The 19,169-nt window shown below is 44.0% G+C and overlaps 1 protein-coding gene across 1 annotated transcript; it reads left to right on the top strand.

Moving 5' to 3' along the window:
- The first annotated feature begins 8,353 nt into the window (after window positions 1-8,353).
- Window positions 8,354-19,069, top strand: ywhaz (tyrosine 3-monooxygenase/tryptophan 5-monooxygenase activation protein, zeta polypeptide). The gene is made up of 6 exons (XM_080837056.1): window positions 8,354-8,422; window positions 10,329-10,624; window positions 14,195-14,318; window positions 18,261-18,424; window positions 18,544-18,639; window positions 18,787-19,069. The coding sequence occupies exons 2-6, from the start codon at window positions 10,334-10,336 to the stop codon at window positions 18,844-18,846; spliced, it is 735 nt and encodes a 244-aa protein (XP_080693182.1). The 5' UTR covers window positions 8,354-8,422; window positions 10,329-10,333; the 3' UTR covers window positions 18,847-19,069.
- The last annotated feature ends 100 nt before the right edge of the window (window positions 19,070-19,169 follow it).

Below are 19,169 nucleotides of genomic sequence, written 5' to 3'. Positions count from 1 at the left end.
ATATAGAAAAGAATCTTACAGTGGTGCCGAAACCGTGCTTATAACTGGACGCAACGTGACCTGAGAACTTCACCTGCCTGACCCGAGGACAGCATTCCTGAGAAGGCCCAGCCAGACGGACGGAAAGATCGCTCCAACACCGAGATCACGGAGGACTCTGCCCTGCCCGACTGCTGACTGCCAAGGCGTGGCCCCTGGGAACAAGGTGACGTTCACTGCCCTCACTTTGCTCCATTACTAAGTTAAAGAACTAGTTTAAATTCAGTCTGTTTGGCCTTTTCTTTTTTAGACTGCTATCCAGTTAAAACAAAAAAGAGTGGGAATGTTGTACCATCAAGGATCTGATATTTTTGAAGATTAACCTGTATCAGTGATTCAAGCGCTGGGGTCTCTGATACATGCTGTGTTTGTTATAAATGTTTGTTTGATATAGCTATTTGGTTGTGTGTACACGAAACTCTATCAGTCTCGCCGTATTCTGTAGAGGGGTTGGACGTCAGGCTCGGAGTTTTGCTTCGAAAGTCGATGTATAGTTTGTTCTTGTGTTTAGACTGCAGCGGTTGCTTACGTGTCCTGAACTAAACTTGGCCAGGTTGTGTGAAGGCTGTTTCTATGATTAGCTGGTTCTAAGACTGGAAACCGTTTGTGACAATTGTTTTCTGAAGGCTTGGATAGATTTACAGTCGAGGTATACAGGATCGCCGTATCTGTATAAGTGTGGTGTCGTTAATAAGCTTTCCGGACAGCTTGGACACCTGGGTTCTAAAAGACGCCGCGGCAGATAGATAAGCCTTTGTGCTGAGACACAGGGAGCTTGTCTAATCGGACCAGTCTAATCAGAGGTGGAGTATCACGCTTCGCGGACACCTTCCATTGGTTTTATTTGTTAGTCAATAGCCGTGGAGAGGAGAAGGAGGCTCTGCTCTTTGCTGTTACAACAGCCACGCTCTGGGTTAGCGGGAAAATCCTTTGTGCTGGCCGCGGGTGGTTTTAGAACTAAATTAGAATTAGAATTTTTTAGAATTACTCGCAGCGTGCACTATTCTCCCCTCTCTGAGACAGAGAAGGAGGGCGAGGGTGGGGGCCAACGTGCGAGTGATTGAAAGGAGCAGCTGAAGCCAGCTGTAGAGATAAGGGTGGAATTTTTCACTCGCAGTGTGTGAGACACAGAGAACACACATTGGGGTTAAAATACAGCTACTGAACTTGGAAGTTGCATTTTGATTTGTTTTATAGTGTGTGAGAAACACATTGTGGTTAAAATTACAGCTACTGAATTTGGAAAGTTTGATGGGATTTAATTTGTAGTGTGTCGCTAAGACACATTGTGGTTAAAGTTACAGCTAACATATTTTGGAAAGTTGAATTGAATTTGATTTGAAGTGTGTTTGCTACAAGAGCACTTTGAAATGGTGATGTCTCAATTTAAACGACTGTTTGTGAAACATGCATTTATAAAGGGACGAGAGGATTGCCAGCGCAAAGACCAGTTGTTCCAGGTTTTTTTAGCGGAGCTGGAACAAAAATTTGAAGCTGCTGACGAAGTGGCCAGACAGACACTGGCGTTGGAACGAGTTGCACAGGGGGCGGCCACAGGGCAGTACCCAGAGCTCTCAGCCCCTCCCGATCACGAAATTGGGACAGCGCCATCTGGTGGCCATGAGGTGGAATCTCACGCAAGCATGTTTGGAACAGATGAAAGCTATGCAGGAGCAATCTACAGGCCCTACCAACCGATGCACGTGATTCAGTCACCTATGGGAGCCCACCTGCCTCCACTGCCACTCACCCCTCAACAGGGCTACCTGTCACCCCAACCTCAATCAGCCCCTCCTCTGCTTCAGCCACAGGCCAGTCATCAACCACTGCCCTCATCCAAAGAGACACCTCTGAAGGCCTTGTACTTGCAACAAGACCACCCCATGAGGACCAAGGGAAAAGCTGACTGCGGCCTGCTGAAAATGGAACCTGTGATGTTGACTGGAAAAGTTCCCCCAAGCGTGAAACAATACCCGCTCAACCGAGCTGCTGTCGACAAACTGAAGCCAATCATCAAAGATTTGTGTGACCAAGGAATCATCTACAAGACTCAATCTGCCTCCAACGCCCAGGTGTGGCCTGTGAAGAAACCAAATGGATCCTGGAGATTGACGGTGGACTACCGTCTGGCCAATCAAGGCCTCACCCACCTGAGTCCTGTTGTGGCCTCTGGTGACCAGTTCCTCAAGATCTTCACAGTGCTTGACGCCATTAACGCGGTAGCAGATCTCTTGGACGCAATGCTACTTCCCAAAGAACTGTCGGTGGTCAAGGTGAAAGCTCACACGAACTTGGACACCCCAAAAGCCCGTGGTAACGCGCTAGCTGATGACGCATCCAGAAAAGCAGCAAGACAAAAAGAGAGGAGGAGAAATGGAAACGTTGAAATGGAAACTGACCTCGGAACGGAAAACGACTACGTAAAATGCCTACGATTAAAAAAGGAATCTGAAAACGAAGAATGGCGGAAGGAAAGCTTGGCCAGCATAATGGAAATGCAAAACGCCGCGAGCCAAGAGGAGAAATGGGAATGGATGGGAAACAGTGCAAAACTACACGATGACACGGTGTGGCGACATGGAACGAGAACGGTGGCCCCCCAGAACTTACTGCCATACCTAGCCACGCAACTTCACTCACTAGGACATGTGGGTGTGGAAAAGATGCGCAACAGGTTAAGTCAAGTCTGGTGGAATCCAAAATTCACCGGTGTGGCAAGAGATGTCGTGAAGCGATGTGTCACCTGTATGAAAAACAACCATGATCGGAAAGTAAAACTTCCCATGCTGAAGGTCCCTGCTCCACCTGGTCCTTTTCGTTGCCTTCAAGTGGATTATATCACACTGCCGGCATGCAAAGGATACAGAGACGTCCTCGTGGTCATTGACAAATTTTCTCGTTGGATTGAAGCTTACCCTGCCCGCCGAGGAACAGCTGCCCAAACAGCCAAAGTGTTGGTCAAAGATTTCATTCCTCGTTATGGCCTACCAGATCAGATCTGCTCGGATAATGGAAGTCACTTCACTGGAGCAGTCTGTGCAGAGGTATGCCGGATGCTGAACATCGAATGGTCTTTTCACTGTCCTTACCACCCACAATCGTCAGGACAGGTGGAACGAGCAAACAGAACACTGAAGGAAAGACTGGCAAAGATGCATCAAGAAGGAACACCTTGGGTGGACGCACTCCCCATTGCGTTGAGTAGCATGAGAGCTACGCACAACAAAGATGTGGGCCTGTCCCCTTACGAAGTGGTGTTTGGCCGGTTCTTCAGCTTCCCAGGCTCAATTGACCTGCGCACAGCCGATGTGCACCTCACCTCAGACGCATTGATGAACTACTGCATCAAGCTCTCAGAGACCCTCCAGCTGACGTCCGAACAAGTCAAAGAGGCTTGGGTTGAGCCGCCAGAGGGAGGACACTCTCTGGTGCCTGGACAGTGGGTCATGATTCACAAACCACAAAGAGTTCCGCTAGAAGCCAAATACGAAGGGCCGTTTCAGATACTGTTAGTTACTCCATCTGCTGTTAGGGTCGCTAACAAGACGAAATGGATCCATGCAAGCCATTGTAAATTAGTTGATGCACCAACTGACTGAGATTGACATTCACTGGGCTGGCAAAATTTCACGTCTGTGTTACAGAGTAGGTGAGAAGAGGGAGGTAAGAGTGCGGGAAGACTTTCATTTCTTGGATGGATTTTTTATTTTTACGGAGGGCTTAGTGACGAAAGGAAGATTAGGGAATTAAAGTGCAGGTTTCTCCTCTGTCCTCTCGAACCAGTCCAGGTGAGATGTTGGTATAGGTTTTTGGTGGTACAACTTCTTAGATTAGAATCACACTTGCTTATTGCTATAATAGTGTTTACTGTAATCAAGATGAATGTTTAGCTGCTAAGCATTAAAGCATGCCATAACTGTGTTAGATTAACAAATTGTTTGAAGGCTTGCAATTGCCTTCCCCCCAACTGATACTGCTCTTGTTCTTTAAATCCTATGTACCCCGTGGTTGGAAACCTGGAGATCGTCATCACGACAGAGATCCTGAGATAGCTTGGCTATCTGCACCATCTGAACTGTGTTGCCATCTTCTGAACTTTCCAGACCACGAACTGTTATCCTCTTCATCAGCCGTTCCAGGAGAAGACTCTTGAAACGACTGTTCCAAAATGAAATGCCATGTGTTGTATGCCCTGTTGATATGTTATTTGTGTATAAAAGGAAATTGTGACATTGACAGCCATTATGAGGTCCACAGAGATAACACCTTCTTGCAGGCTGCGCACGATTGGCCAAAGCTAAAGGAGCGCAGGCTTGTTTGGTTTGTGGGTTAATGCAAACCTCCTCACAGGTACCACCTTACATTGCTGTCCCCTTCACATTCCCTGAGTACATCGCTGCCTATGGTACATCCTCCATAGATGCCCCCTTTTCCCAAGGTGGCCGCTCTAAAGGCCATACCTGAGAATGGAATCCCCCGTCCCCCAACCCATCTTCCCAAAATTGCTTAGATTACGCTTCTATTTTACTTTACCTTCCCTACCCATCTCCCCCCACTTTCAGTAGGGTTCCCCCGAGTGACCCCAGAACCTATACTGGATTTCCCAGTGTATGACAAGTATGCTTGCTTTATTATTTCCTGTCCTTTTTTCCAGTTCCTCACCCTCCTTCCCTGTTTTGTTTTCCTTTCCATATAATCATATAAAATGTCAGAGCCATGTAATATGTTTATTGTTTAGGTTTTCCAGAAATACACTGTTGTTGTTGATATTTTAAACTATGTTTAAGAATGATCAAGAGGGAGGAATGTTAGATTCTGGTGTATTTCTCATGTACAGATCTTAAAGTGTAAGTTTGGCCCCGAATTCCTGTAAGGTTAATAGGTTACCATAAGTGTACCACATCATATGGTTCTCTATGATAAACAGCTCCAGTGTCCATAAGATGTCTGCTTAGGCCCCTCTGTGTGTGTGCTGTGTGGCATTCCTCAAAGGCGCCCATTCTATCAGGCCCAAGGGCAAGGGCATCGATGAGCTCATGAGACTGTTTACGTGTTCATATGTGTGTGTGTAATCCTTTGGTAGAGATGTTATACATTCTATTTGGCTTACGTAATTATACTGGTTAAATTGGGCTGCGCGATAGACTCAGGTCGATCAGAGCAAGAATCACGAGAGACGACACCATCTCCTCTCCAGGACGGATCCACGCAGGCTGCGTGTGCCCTGGAAGAACTCTGCTCCACCGGTACTTTAGATACTTAGACTCAGAAAAGTACTTAGTGATATTTCTTGTCTGCTACAATAAATATCTTTGGCTCTGATCCGAACTGCTTCAAGCTCCTTGATTGAGACTTCATTCTACAACCACCAAGACCACCTTTTGTGATTAAGGGTAGTAGCCTAAATATAGAAAAGAATCTTACAGTGGCTAACTTCCAGTAAGTAAGCTACTTTGGAAAGGATAGCTTAGTTCAAACAAAGGATATGTCACAAATTTCGGTACTCCTACCACTCAATACAACAAAATATACTGTATGTCTAAACCAGACTACATTCCATTAAATGCAATTTTTGTCAGCTATCTAGTAGTAAGCTGATGTTTCTGTAACATTTAACTTTTCATATTGTAAACTTATCTAACTTCACTTATCTAACTATCACATTTTTTTAACGGGTAGCACATTTTTATAGATTCAATATGACCTAAAGTCTTTTCTGCCTTTTTACCTGGCCTCAAAATAACTTTTTGTAATGTTGTTAACATTCCAGTCAGTGGGGAGTGGCTCCCAATGCTCGAAAGGTATACAAAGGAACAATTATAAACTTGTGTTTTGCTTCAGATATACAGCCGCGGAAAAAATTAAGAGACCACCTCATAATTATCAGTTTCTCTGGTTTTACTATTTATTGGTATGTGTTAAAGTAAAATGTACATTTCTGTTTTATTCTATAACATACTGGCAACATTCCTACCAAATTTCAAATAAAAATATTGTCATTTAGATCATTTATTTGCAGAAAAATGACAATTGGTCAAAATAGCAAAAAAGATGCAGTGTCTTCAGATCTCGAATAATGCAAAGAAAACAAGCTCATATTCATTTTTAAACTACACAATACTAATGCTTTAACTTAGGAAGAGTTCAGAAATCAATATTTGGTGGAATAACCTTGATTTAAAATCACAACTTTCATGTGTCTTGGCATGCTCTCCACCAGTCTTTCACATTGCCGTTGGGTGACTTTATGCTACTCCTGGCGCAAGAATTCAAGCAGCTCGGCTTCTTTTCATGGCTTGTGACCATCCATCTTCCTCTTGATCACATTTCAGAGTTTTTTTTATGGGATTCAGGTCTCGAAATTGGGCTGGCCATGACAGGGTCCTGATCTGGTGATACTCCATCCACACCTTTACTGGCCTGGCTGTGTGGCATGGAGCATTGCCCTGCTGGAAAAAACACTTCTCAGAGTTGGGGAACATTGTCAGAGCAAAAGGAAGCAAGTTTTTCTTCCGGGACAACGTTGTACTTTGCCTGGCTGAGGTTTGTAAAAGACCATAAGGATTGAACCAAAGCCGACTGGAGGGTCTCCTAGTTCGTCTTCTCTGATGAGTCCAATTTCACAGTAGGTGCAAGACTCTGTGGCTTGTAGGCCTCTCCAGGTCTCCGTCTAACCATCAGATGACCATGTGTTGGGCAAAGCTGAAAATTGGACTCATCAGAGAAGACGAACTAGGAGACCCTCCAGTCCGCTTTGTTTCAATCCTTATTTTAAGGGCACCTTATGGATGCAAGAAGAACTGGATGTAAGAAAACTTTGTAGCTGAACACAGGTAAAAACAACTGCACAACCTCCACTGGCTTCCATCAGCCAGTGCATAAAATATACAGTCAGAAACATCTCTTGTTTCTCTCACTTTCCTTGATTTGCCATATGCTTACGTACCTCACTTGTCCCAATACAAGCGTCTTCCAAATTAATTAAGTCAAGCAATCTGCTTCCTGGTCCCAAGAGATATGCATTAGCTTCAAAGTGGGACCTAAGGTGTGTGGATATAAATAAGTGTCAGAGGAAGTCCAAGATGGGTGAAGACCAATCAGAGGTCCCTTCCTTTTGTGGCTCATTGCCGAATTTCTCTCTCAAAATGCTAGCTAGCCAGCAAAAGCATTGGTCATTAAGTTTTCTCTTGATTTGTTTTTTGTTGGTAGTGACTTCAATAACAAAGATAATCCTAACTGCTACCCTTGCTTCACAAGTGGCAAAACTATGACCGAGAGAAAAAGCTACTTCTGAGCATGGCCTAGTCGTGTACCTCGCAGGTGAGGATCTCCAGCTTGAAATGTCCCAGTTCCCTGACTTTAAAGGCTCAGTCCGCAGGTATATTTCCAACACAGTTTTTGTCAAATGCAGCTAATTGCTCCATTTGGCCCTCAAGCTTTCCTTTCAGTGTGTGTGCAAAAAAACTCAGTTGTCAGTCCTTGCTCTGTAAATGGGAAGCAAAAAAAAGTGTCTTAGACCAAGCTATACACTTTTCAACCTGATGCTGCTTCAGGAGCATAGAAGGGATGTGTTTAATTTGATTGTATGTTGCAACTATTTGCCAGAATGGTGGGCTCGACCTTTAAGGCATTTGGGTCAGATGTAAACACGAGTCATGAGTCCATTCTTCGTTGCATCTTCCTTTTGCTTGTTAGGTTCGAACAACTGTGTACACCTTTTTTGTTGTTCATTTTCATTTTGACATAGGCTACTGCCTCTTAATTCACCTCTGCTGATTTCAACAAAAAGTGGAATGGATTATAATCCTTCACTGTGCCTTTAACAGCCTTTCTGTTTTTGATCCTAACACTGTAAGCGGAATGTACTAGTCTGTTCATGGTTCCCATGGAAGAACCCTTATGGGTAAGAATCCTCAGTTAAAGGCTTGTTGATGCCAACTGATGTCTGATTAAGTTTCATAGATTAGACTCCAAGTATCGAGCCTTCAAGGCTTCAAAGGGGTATTTTCACTACCGGTATTAACATTTTCGACAGACACAACTAGGCTCTTTATAACCTAGTTAACCTGATTGGGTGATTCAGTAGAGGTAGAGACACTTAAATGGCAACTAACTACTACAGTTCTTAAAGACAGGGGTCTAAAACAGTGTGCATTAGCTAGAAGAAAACAATCACGCCGCAGGTCATTTTTTCGAGCAATGAGGGCACGTCACACCTCACGTCGATCAACGGTTGCCTTGGTAGCATTTGACGTCATTGCTCCCAGCCCAGTCCCTGCCTTTGGAGCCTGTGATTGGAGGGAAACCCCGTGGATCTGTGTGAGACAGGCAGCCAGAAAGAATCAGCTGTGTAGCCGGACCAAGAAGACCGTTCCAAACTCAGGTCAGTGCGGTGAAAATCATGAAACTGATATGATTTTTAATGCATAAGATTAAAATCTACAAGGAGATGTTTTTTCCCCCCGTTTACAAAGCTGTAAATGGTTGCCCGAAATAACAGTTCGATAGATGCCAGATATAGGGCGTAGGGCAGCCTGTGATGCTTTCGAGCTTTTGTGTAAGGAGCACTAGGAGTATTGTAGGCACGGCAGCAAACACTTCGATATTAACTCAGCCTGCATTAGTAAGCTCTACGGTTACCCTAACGTGTCTCATAAAGATAGGTGCATAGACCCGTCTATACATATTCTTTGTTGGTCTATTAGGTTGATTTCAAATATAAACCGTTTCCGAGTTCAGTTTGCCATTGTGGCACAGACAACGGAAGGATCCATGGTCTCATCACCATCAGACAGGATTGATTTGACCTGGCTAGTGCGGAGTGCATTTCGTTCATTGAAATAGTTAACGTAGCTTACAAAGGAGTATTTCAACGGGTTGTATTCATGTCCATAATTAAGTTGCACTGTATTCACGGGGAAATTCGGGCGGTTCTCCCGTTTTCTCTTCGCACTACTCGTAGTCACTCGGAACACCATCATGTCAAAAAAAAAATAGGGCGTTCATATTTGTAGCCTAGCGACATCCTCGCCTGAATATAGCCTTCGATACTGGACTAGAGTGGTTGGACTACCGAACTTTATATTAAGAGCATATTACGTTAGTTTCTGAAATAGTTTACAGGTCAAGTATGGTTTTATAGTGAAACGTGAAATACATTGATGTTGTGTAGTGTAAACTGAGGTTGGTCCGAGGTTTTGGTTGAATGGAGTGTCTGGTTTGGGCTAGTTAGTGAATGCAGGTCACGAGGATGACCGTAATTTTGAGCGAAATGATATCATGCGTTTGCCAGCAAACAAGCAGTTATAGAAACTAAAAAATATAAATGTAAAACTTGGAACTTGCTAAGCCATGTGCCGTGTTAAATCTGAGCAATTGGTTACGTAGTCATTACATGATGTTTTAACTTTCTTAAAATGTTCTGATGTCGCTAACCAATTTGCGTTATTTAGCATTTGGCTACTTTGGAGTTTTTTCGAGAACGAGTGGATTATTACATTCCACACAAGTTAAGTATTAGCGACAATCTCTAACAGGTAGGTGGCGGGTCGGATTGGGTGTGGTAGGTTACATCCGCATATTTCACATCACCGCCACAATGTAGGATGGGCTACTAGGTGGCCTCGCGAACGGTCCATGCTGCAACTCTGACTCCTGGCGAGGAGAGAGCCATAGTCCTGAAAACGGGTTTCACGGCATGTAACTTATAGTAACCGGTGCCATGGTGAACTCGGATCCTCTGAATAAAAGAGTATGGAGTTCAGCACGTGCTGCCATTCCATCGATGAGGCCGGTTCAAGCATGGAAAATCGCAAATTGATTCCGAGCTGCAATTACGGAATGTCATAGAAGGTGAAAGACCCCGTGGGTGTCTCTACATAAATTGCAAGTCGAGCAGGGTGTATTGATTTACTCCACACCGGATGCGGTTCTGTTCTCTCTTTCGGTCGAATAAGTAGGCTACAATACTAGCTGGTAATGTGAAATTGGCTACGTGTCTGGTAATAGCATAGCGTTGTTAATATCATTCACATTTAATTAATTCCACGTTTACATAAGGATTTTTCAACAGGCTATAAATTACAGACTAAAGATGGTAACCATGGTGTTGTGCTTTTGCCGAAATAGACCAGTAGATCGAACTAACCTTAACTTCAGCTCATGTCCTGCGATGCTTATATGGGCACAACAGTAAAAGTGGACTTAAGTCCTTAAACTTATCCCAGATAATTATTAAAGCATGTCCACTCTCTTTATGTCTTGTTTCTACTTTACATGCTCTCTTCCAGAAGTCATGGATAAGAGCGATTTGGTCCAGAAGGCCAAACTGGCCGAACAAGCAGAGCGCTATGATGATATGGCTGCTTCCATGAAGGCTGTGACGGAGATCAATGAGGAGCTCTCCAACGAGGAGCGCAATCTTCTGTCCGTTGCCTACAAGAATGTTGTGGGTGCACGTCGCTCCTCCTGGAGGGTGGTATCCAGCATCGAGCAGAAGACAGAGGGCCCCGACAAGAAGCAGATGGCACAAGAGTATCGGGAAAATATTGAGAAGGAGCTTAAGGAGATATGCAATGATGTTCTGGTAAGGGGACGCAGATGGCTGACCTGTTCTCTGAGCAGATGTTTTGTCTGTTTTTGACCAGATGTATTATTTATTTTCTGAGCTGTGTCCTGTCTGATGCTGGGTCGGGGGGGGGGGGGGGGGGCTTTTGGGTCATCTTAATCAGAGATGCTACTGGCTGAAGATCTATAGCTCCATGTCATGCATAGGTTGGTGTACTTTGCTTCATATACATTTGCCTCAAGACTAGTTTAAAGTGGAGGTCAGAGAATGCAAGGGACATGGTACTACTCTGTAAAGATGATTGCTGTCCCAATCTGTACAACTGCATGAAAACCAAAGTCCAGTAAAGATATGGAGGTAGAAGACGGTAGAGAAATCTAAAGCTGACCGTCTTTGAAAATGTGTTCATTTGAAGGCGTTGTTTTCAGAATGTCAGAACGGGCCAAGTGCTTTGTTCCCAACTTTTCAGACGTCCTGGTGGGAAACATAACAGATGACTTTTGAGATTCTCCTTCTCCTTGAGTAGGGCAGTGCTATTGAAACACTTAATGCAATACCACAGTGGATGCCATGCATTTGTGGGATTCCTTTCTTCCACTGATTTGACTGTGCCTGTAAGAGTAGATATAATCCCAAAGGCCATTAAACTCACTGCTGAGGAAACAAAGGAGTTATTTAAAAAGTGGACATAACATTACTGAGAGGATGTCCACTCTGTTGTCTGCCATTTCCACATACTCTCTTGCATTGCTCTCCAGCTTTCATTTTTTTTCCATTTTTTGCCTCTTCAAGTTTTCCTAAATTGGGTTACAAGACTTAGCTGAGCCATATGTCAGCTCTCCATTGCACATAGTAGAACATCCAAGCTGGTCCCCTCAGGCGGACTCCTAAACATTCTACTGAGAACCTTGAAAAGCCAGGGGTCCAGATAGCCCCTTTGGTAGCTCTTCGTTGAACCATTAAGGGTTCTCCTGTGAGGCCAATCTGAACAAGCCTCAGTGGTTGTAGATGTCACTATTTTTGAGGTAAGGCTAAGCTGAGAAACATATTCTGAATGTGTATGGTGAAAGAAATGGAGGCAGAAGTGTTTTGTATTATCCTCTGTGGTGAGTCATTGAGTTATAATCCCATAGCCACAGCAGCTGAGGATCAGCTACTCTTCCACTGTTCCTGTACACTGACCTCCAGAGCTCCAGGTGGAGGTCAACCTCCATACAGGGTAACTCCTCTGTGAGCATGCTCAGTGAAACCAGCCTCAGACCCCTCCTTTTCTAGTTCACTGTGCCCCCATCCAGTCCATTCAAAATAAATACATTGAAAATATTGTGATGGCTATAGTATAAAGAGTACAGCGTCCGTGATGGATATAGTAAGCTATGGGATTCATGGGATGCCTGGTGCGAGTGTTCAACATTTCACTGTCACTGATCATACCCATTTTTCTCACCATTGTCTGCTTCTCTACCACTCTTGAGAGCTCCCCTCTGGCATTTTTCAGGTTGCCTTGGCAAGTTGTCTAGTGGAGAGGAATGTCTCTGAGCATTCCCCCCCCCCCCCCCCCAAAAGTAAGTCCCTTTTGAGTGGCCTAGAGTAGACGCTTCTGTGCTGATGTCTTCCATGGTGCTGGCTTATGTAAGTATTCAAATCAGACCCAACACCAAAGGGCAGAGATCAGGATCCTGCAGAGTTTACCATGACGACAGCGTTTTGGTTGTCATTGACTATGGAACAGTCTAGTTCTAGATGTGGTAGACCACAAGGCTGTCAACGAATATTCTAAATTCGAATATATATCCGAATAGTTGTGAAAAACAGTATTTCGAATGTGAAAATTAATATTCCGCGACTGTCTGTTTTGTGGGTAGGCGCGCACATGATGTCAGGGACAGGTCTTTATTATTATATTTTTGTATTGCAATACGATCTAAAAAAACAAGTGCTCATCACATCAGCCAGGACTGGGACAGGTCACAGGAGTCGCACTGTCTGGCACAGCGTCACTGCTGACCGTTTACTTGCGTGAAAGATGGCAGAAAGTGCAGAACCCAGCCTGACCGCAGCAGAGAAAGTGATTGTAACCCCCAAAAATCTAAAGAGTGATGTCTGGAAATATTTCGGATTTGGGTCAGTTGATGGTAAACGCGTTGAGCCTACAGCTAAATTAGTGTTAATTAGTTCAACAACTAGGAACTTGAGGCTAAAGCTTTAAAAAGTGCACCTAAGTGAATATGGCATAATATATGGAACTTTTAGGCCTAAGACCCGACAGTGACCGTTCACTGAAAGTTCCTGACAATTAGTGACGATGGAATAAAGTGCGCTCAGTTTTTTCCCCTTTTTTATACAAGCGGCAAGAATGTAGGTAGCCTCTTTCGTTTTTAATAGCACTTTATTTTTTATGAACCTCAGGGTAAAAGTTCTTTGTCACATTTCTCGGAATTGTGTGCCTTATTTTATTTAACGTTAAAAAAATCATCATTAGTGTGGGCTAGTCGCTAGTATAATGACTGTATATTGCATGAATAAACTAGACTAGATAGGCTACAACCGCTTCATGCACTGGTTTGATTATTTGCCTTTTCATGCCAAGGAAAAGTTCCATGTTTACCACAGCACAACTCGCTTGGAGCGTTCAATGTCGGTTCTATACTTTAAAACTTCAATTAATGTTAATAATATTTGTTTCAATCACTGAATGAAGCCTATAAAAAAATGAAGAAACTATTTATAACCAAATATTGAGGTTTTTATTACTCAAAGCAATGCTGTTGAAAAACATTCAACAAACTTCTGAAAAAGTAGGCTTGAACATAGCCTAAAAATATGAGGGAAACAACACATAAATAACTTAAACTATGATGGCAGTGTATGGCCAAATGTGACAGACCCTAACTGCCACGTATTTTATGAACAGGGCCCAGGCGAATCAAATGAATGAATATCGAGGAGGCAAGAGTTTAGCAAACTAAAACGTTTTATTTCTGTAGTTTAATAAATATCTGGTCACTGGTATTTAATGACATGACAAAAACAGTTCTCACACACGCACACCCTCATACACTGCCATCATAGTTACCCATGATTACCCGCGATATACAGGCTACTGGCAACATGACCCAGAGTATTCGTGCTTTTCTATTACTTTGTCTCTATCCGTGGTCAGTTGGGTAACGTTAACCTGGGGCTGAAGTAGAAAAAAAATGGAAAGGGTTAGCAAAAAGGAAGAGCAACAGCCTCTATAGTGAATTCATGAGTTGATCAGGTCATCAGATTAACTATTTTTTTCTTTGAGCTTTGTGGGGTTTTTTTTCAAGCCGTAGGATGTTTAGTGTGAGCCTTTGGGTTCCTACACAGTCCCCAGCAGTGTCTGTGAAGAACAAGAGGGATTGTGTCCACTGTGTGTCCAGAGTCCCCCAGCACCCATTCCCTCCTCTTCTGTGTCCAGTGCTGAATAAAAGAGCAGTTGTGTTTGGCTGGGTTTCACTGCGTCTGTCACTAGCCTTTTTGTCGTTGATATTTAAGAAGGGGGGGGGGGGGGGCAAACTGTATGAATACAAGCAAACATGTTTTTTATTCATTCATTCACAGGATCTGCTGGACAAATTCCTTATCCCCAGTGCCACCCCTCCTGAGAGCAAAGTGTTCTACCTGAAAATGAAAGGTGATTACTACCGCTACCTGGCTGAAGTTGCTGTGGGAGATGACAAAACCGGTGAGTATCCGAACTCTTACCCAAATACATAAACATACACACAGCTTTAATCTGACGTCAAAGCTAATCATTTGTCTTAAGCTTTGTCACTTGCTTTCTCAGCCTGTATTTGGTAGTTTAATCGAAGCCTGGAGTTAGACATAATATCCACATTCTTGGCCACAGTCATGTAGTGTCTGTGAAAAGGGAGAAGGAGCGTGTTGCGCAAGCATGTCCAGCTGAAGCTGTTGTCAGTGTGTGGCAGAGGGCATGACCTTGAAGGCTTGAGCATATGGAAGCTGTGTCAGCCATGTGTCATTATTAGCATCCCCTGATCCATCTACTGCAGCCACCATGCAAACGTACACACCACTGGCAGAGATTCATTTTGTGAGGTCGTATTATTAAAATAACTTATAACCCCCAAAAATAGATCTAAATAGAAAAAAATCTAGATCCGAAGACTTCACGTCAGGACCGTAAATCTTCCCCCCCATGGTTGAACTGATACACCAGTGAGTGTCATCAGACATCTGGGCCCTATTCAGCGTAGGTCGCTTAGCGGTTTAGCAAGCTAATTTTCAGTCTAAAATAAAAACAGCCTCTTCGGTTCGTGGAAGCGCCTTTGATAAATAACCATAGTAACATATCAATTAGCACTAACCTGCTCCAGCGCAGGCTAACTTAAGTGTAGCTGGATAAGCTTGCCACGCCTCTGGAAAAAGGAGGGATCCCATGACCAAGGAGCGATATTAGATAGTTAGATTAGCGTAGGGAGAGAGTTCTTTGCGATCGCCAAGATCCATTATTCGATCATGATGAGCGATGCGGAGAACAAAGCACTCAAAATGATATGACAGTTTGATTTGTACACCATATCATATCATTATTGTAGAAAATGATTAAGGTGGACTCATGATAAGAATAGAGAGAAATACACACACTTTATTTTCACTGCTTCAATTTATTGCATTTGTTATTAATACATTTACATTTAGTCATTTAACAGACGCTTTTATTCATAGCGACTTGCAAGGAAATGTAAAACTACACATTTAGGAAGTGAGGAGTATCGAACTAGCAGATCTTGCAGTTTCTAACCGGCAGCGTAAACCTCTGTCCCAGATCACACTTGCCGTTTCGCATTCATACATAGATATCAGCCAAAAGACATCCTCACACAACGTGTCTTGCCTTGCTCTCACAGCGGTGGCGGTGTTGAATTTTGCCATGATTATGGTCTTGTACTCTTCATAAGCGTTCATGTTCATCTCCTGCTTACCAGAGGAGAAAAAAAGAGCCCTTTGAGTTTAGAACCATTATACCGTTAGAAAATCATTGTTTTGGTGATCATCCTTTCCTGCCTTTTGAAGTGGGACGTGCACACCGATGGCCTGATAAGTTTATCCATATCATGTGATTAATGTCAACCAGGCTAAATACCAGCCTTTGACGAGCCGATACATCCTGTTCTCAATCAGCTCGCTAAGTGTCTTCAGACATCAGGTCCTCTCCAGTAGTTGGTGTGGGAGATTAACGAGTGTCTTCAGACATCAGGTCCTCTCCAGTAGTTGGTGTGGGAGATTAACGAGTGTCCTCAGACATCAGGTCCTCTCCAGTAGTTGGTGTGAGAGATTAACGAGTGTCCTCAGATATCAGGTCCTCTCCAGTAGTTAGTGTGGGAGATTGACGAGTGTCTTCAGACATCAGGTCCTCTCCAGTAGTTGGTTTGGGAGATTAACGAGTGTCCTCAGACATCAGGTTCTGGCATGTTCATACATGAATGGCTTAGGACTCAAGTTTGCATTTTACTCCAGAACAGGCTAAACAGGCTGTGGGTTTCGTAGAAAATGGCAATGGGTGTAAATCTCATTAAGCTGAAAGAAAAAGTCTTGCTGGCAAAAGACTCAAATAATGTCCTTCTAACGTAACTGGTGTCATTAAGACAATGTGAATTGAATGAATCTAGTCTTATTATATCTAATCTTAGTATAGCAGGCTAACCTCATTTGTCATTGTATCACTCAGTGGGAAAGATAAATCCCAAGGCTGATGTGTGAAGGGAATGACTTTGCATGTGAGGTGTGGCCTTTTCCATGTTTTATCTGATATCATTGCTGCTTTTTCCATTCTATGTCTGAATGGTCATACATTGAGCGTCATGAGTCATTGGTGCCATGCAGGTCATTAAGTAAGATGATCGCTTTGCCTCCTGGCACAGCAGCAACCTCTGAAGTCATCTCTGACACCCCCCCCCCCCCCCCCCCCCCCCCCGGTCCAACCCATCGTCCCATCAATTAAAAAAAAGGCTATAAAGGCCCAAAATAAATCTTTTTTTTTTTTTTTTAAAGAAAACATGGAGTGACCCTCTTGCATCTATGAGGGGGGGAGGGGGGGGGGGGGGAATGGTGCTTGGGGCGGTTGTGCCCTAGTTCTGGAGAGGACGACTTGCCGTCTCCAGGCGCCTGGGCTGACATCAGCAGAGTACACTCTCCTCTATGGCCACTATAAATAAATGAAGAATCCTCACTGCTGAACTACTTTTGCTTGAAGCTTCTCTCCCTTGCTTAATCGGCCTGGAAGCAACTGTACTTGTTTTTGCTGTCCCATACACAGATCCACTGCAGCCCTTCAGTTCTCCATAATGCAGACCACAAATTAAACATGAGATTGCTGTTAATGAATGCTGAGATTACTAATCTAGAAGGGACTAAATTTGTATGCGCGCATGGCTTTGTTTTAATTGATCACTTGAAGTAATCATAGAAGTGAGGGTCACAAATATATTGGCCGCTATCAGACCCCTGGCTTTTAGTGTTCCTGTTGATCTGTTAAAATACTGACATCTACTTGCGTGCAAAATGATCACATTGTCACCACCTATAAGTGTTCATAAATACCTTGTTCCAAATCCCAAAGGCGAGGGATGGTACCAACCCCCATAGTCAAACCTAGTGGTCGCAGTTATACAGTGTGCTCTACCACACTCGTCCCACAAAACCTCCCATTTCGGCAAGTAGGCAAGATTTCAGCAGAATTGCCGTCTTGGTGTACCACACACCCGCGCGCACACATACTCCTGACCTACAACTGTCATCATAGCAGAAAGCCTTGAACTTGTTGCCAAGGCAACACCAGCAGCAGTGGGTTTGAACAGTGAGGGGGGGCAGCATATATGTGGTTGCTAGGCACCCAGGCGCCTCCTGTGTGTGTGTGTGTGTATGTGTGTGCGCGCGCGCACTGTGGCCGCGTTCATCCTTAGCTCTCTTGAAGTGAAATTCCAGACATGTGCCCCCCATGGGCAATGGGTGTGAACCGTTCTTGACTGCGAGTGGCACCATAAGCCTCTCAACCAGCCTCGGCCGCCTTCGAGCTTCCTGAGCCTTCTGAAACATTCATGTGTTTCTCTCAGCACTGCGATCAATACAGGCCGGCAGCTGCATGGCCACTCTCAGGTCCCATATGGGTGAAGGCAGGAGGAGCTCCTGACAGAAAAGAAAGAAAAGTTTCAAAAGACAGCGGACCATGGCAGTCTGCTGGTGGTGGCAACCAGAGATGGTCTCTGTGGAATGTAAACGAAAGGGGCCGCTAGCTTCCATAACTGGCCTGCTGCTGTTCGACCTAGACGGTATGGTCACCTCTAAAGACCTATTTCTTTGTGGAATAGATTAACAAAAGCTCTTGGATGAGACCCATTGGTGACATTGACAGCTTCAACCTCTAAACCCAGTACCAACCTGTTAGGACAAAGCAGGTCCACCATTGAGTAGCTTAAAACGCAGGAAGACTGTACACTTCCAAGCACTTAATTGTTAAATGAGTGAGGTCCATTGTAAATGTAGCAGTGTTAGTGGTCGTGGGGCCCACTTTAGACACCAGAGCCTCAAAAGTCTTCTCCATAGGGTTCGGTTCAATGTCTAGCAGATGCCTAACTGGACATCTTCCTCTTGTTTCCCCAAACAGCCATCATCTCAAAATCTCAGGATGCCTACCAGTCAGCGTTTGACATCAGCAAGAGCAGCATGCAGCCCACTCATCCCATCCGTCTGGGCTTGGCCCTCAATTTCTCCGTCTTCTTCTATGAGATCCTGAACTCGCCCGAGCAGGCATGCAAGCTGGCCAAGACGGTGAGGCCACCGAAGAGATTTACGTATCCATATTTTATTTAATGATCTGTTGAGTGTCAAACTAAAGGTTCAAACCCTGTTCAGCTTTTTGTTTAAGTTTTTTTGTTTCTTTTTTTCAGGCTTTTGATGAGGCTATTGCAGAGCTCGATTCACTGAATGAAGATTCATATAAGGACAGCACACTCATCATGCAGCTGCTGAGAGACAATTTGACAGTGAGTGTTTCATGGTTTTCATATGCAGAAAGGAACAATTAGTGCATAGAAAAAGAAAATCTTGAGTTATATGGGTGTAATGTCTTTTATATATCAGTGGTAATATTGACTTTGCTGGTAGTAACTTTCTCTGCTAATCTCTTGTAGCTGTGGACCTCAGATAATCAAGGAGACGGTGAAGACACAGAGGAAGGCAGAGAAAACTGAGATTGCTCATCAAACGTTCCTGTCAGCTTATTGAGGCAAAAAAAATAATGAAACACTGAGACCATCGTGGTTCCAGCTTCTTTCTCTTTAACTTCTCACCAGCCTCTGTCACTTGTGTGCGTGTGAGTGTGTGCTTGCCTGTGCGTGTGTGTGAGAGGGAGAGAAAGAGAGAGAATGCATCTGAGTATGGAAGTGTTGGTGTGTGAGTTTGGTTATTGATATGGGAAGACCATCAAGGGTGTTGGGGGGGGGGGGGGGGCTAGTGTCTGTTGACCTTGTAGTTTTTGTGAGGCACAATAGCAATGATTTGGGAGTCAGGGAGT

The sequence above is a fragment of the Sprattus sprattus genome (assembly GCF_963457725.1).
Source record: "Sprattus sprattus genome assembly, chromosome: 4".
NCBI classification, from domain to species: domain Eukaryota; kingdom Metazoa; phylum Chordata; class Actinopteri; order Clupeiformes; family Clupeidae; genus Sprattus; species Sprattus sprattus.
The sequence above is the reverse complement of the archived record's forward strand: the minus strand, read 5'-3'. Positions and strand labels throughout refer to the sequence as shown.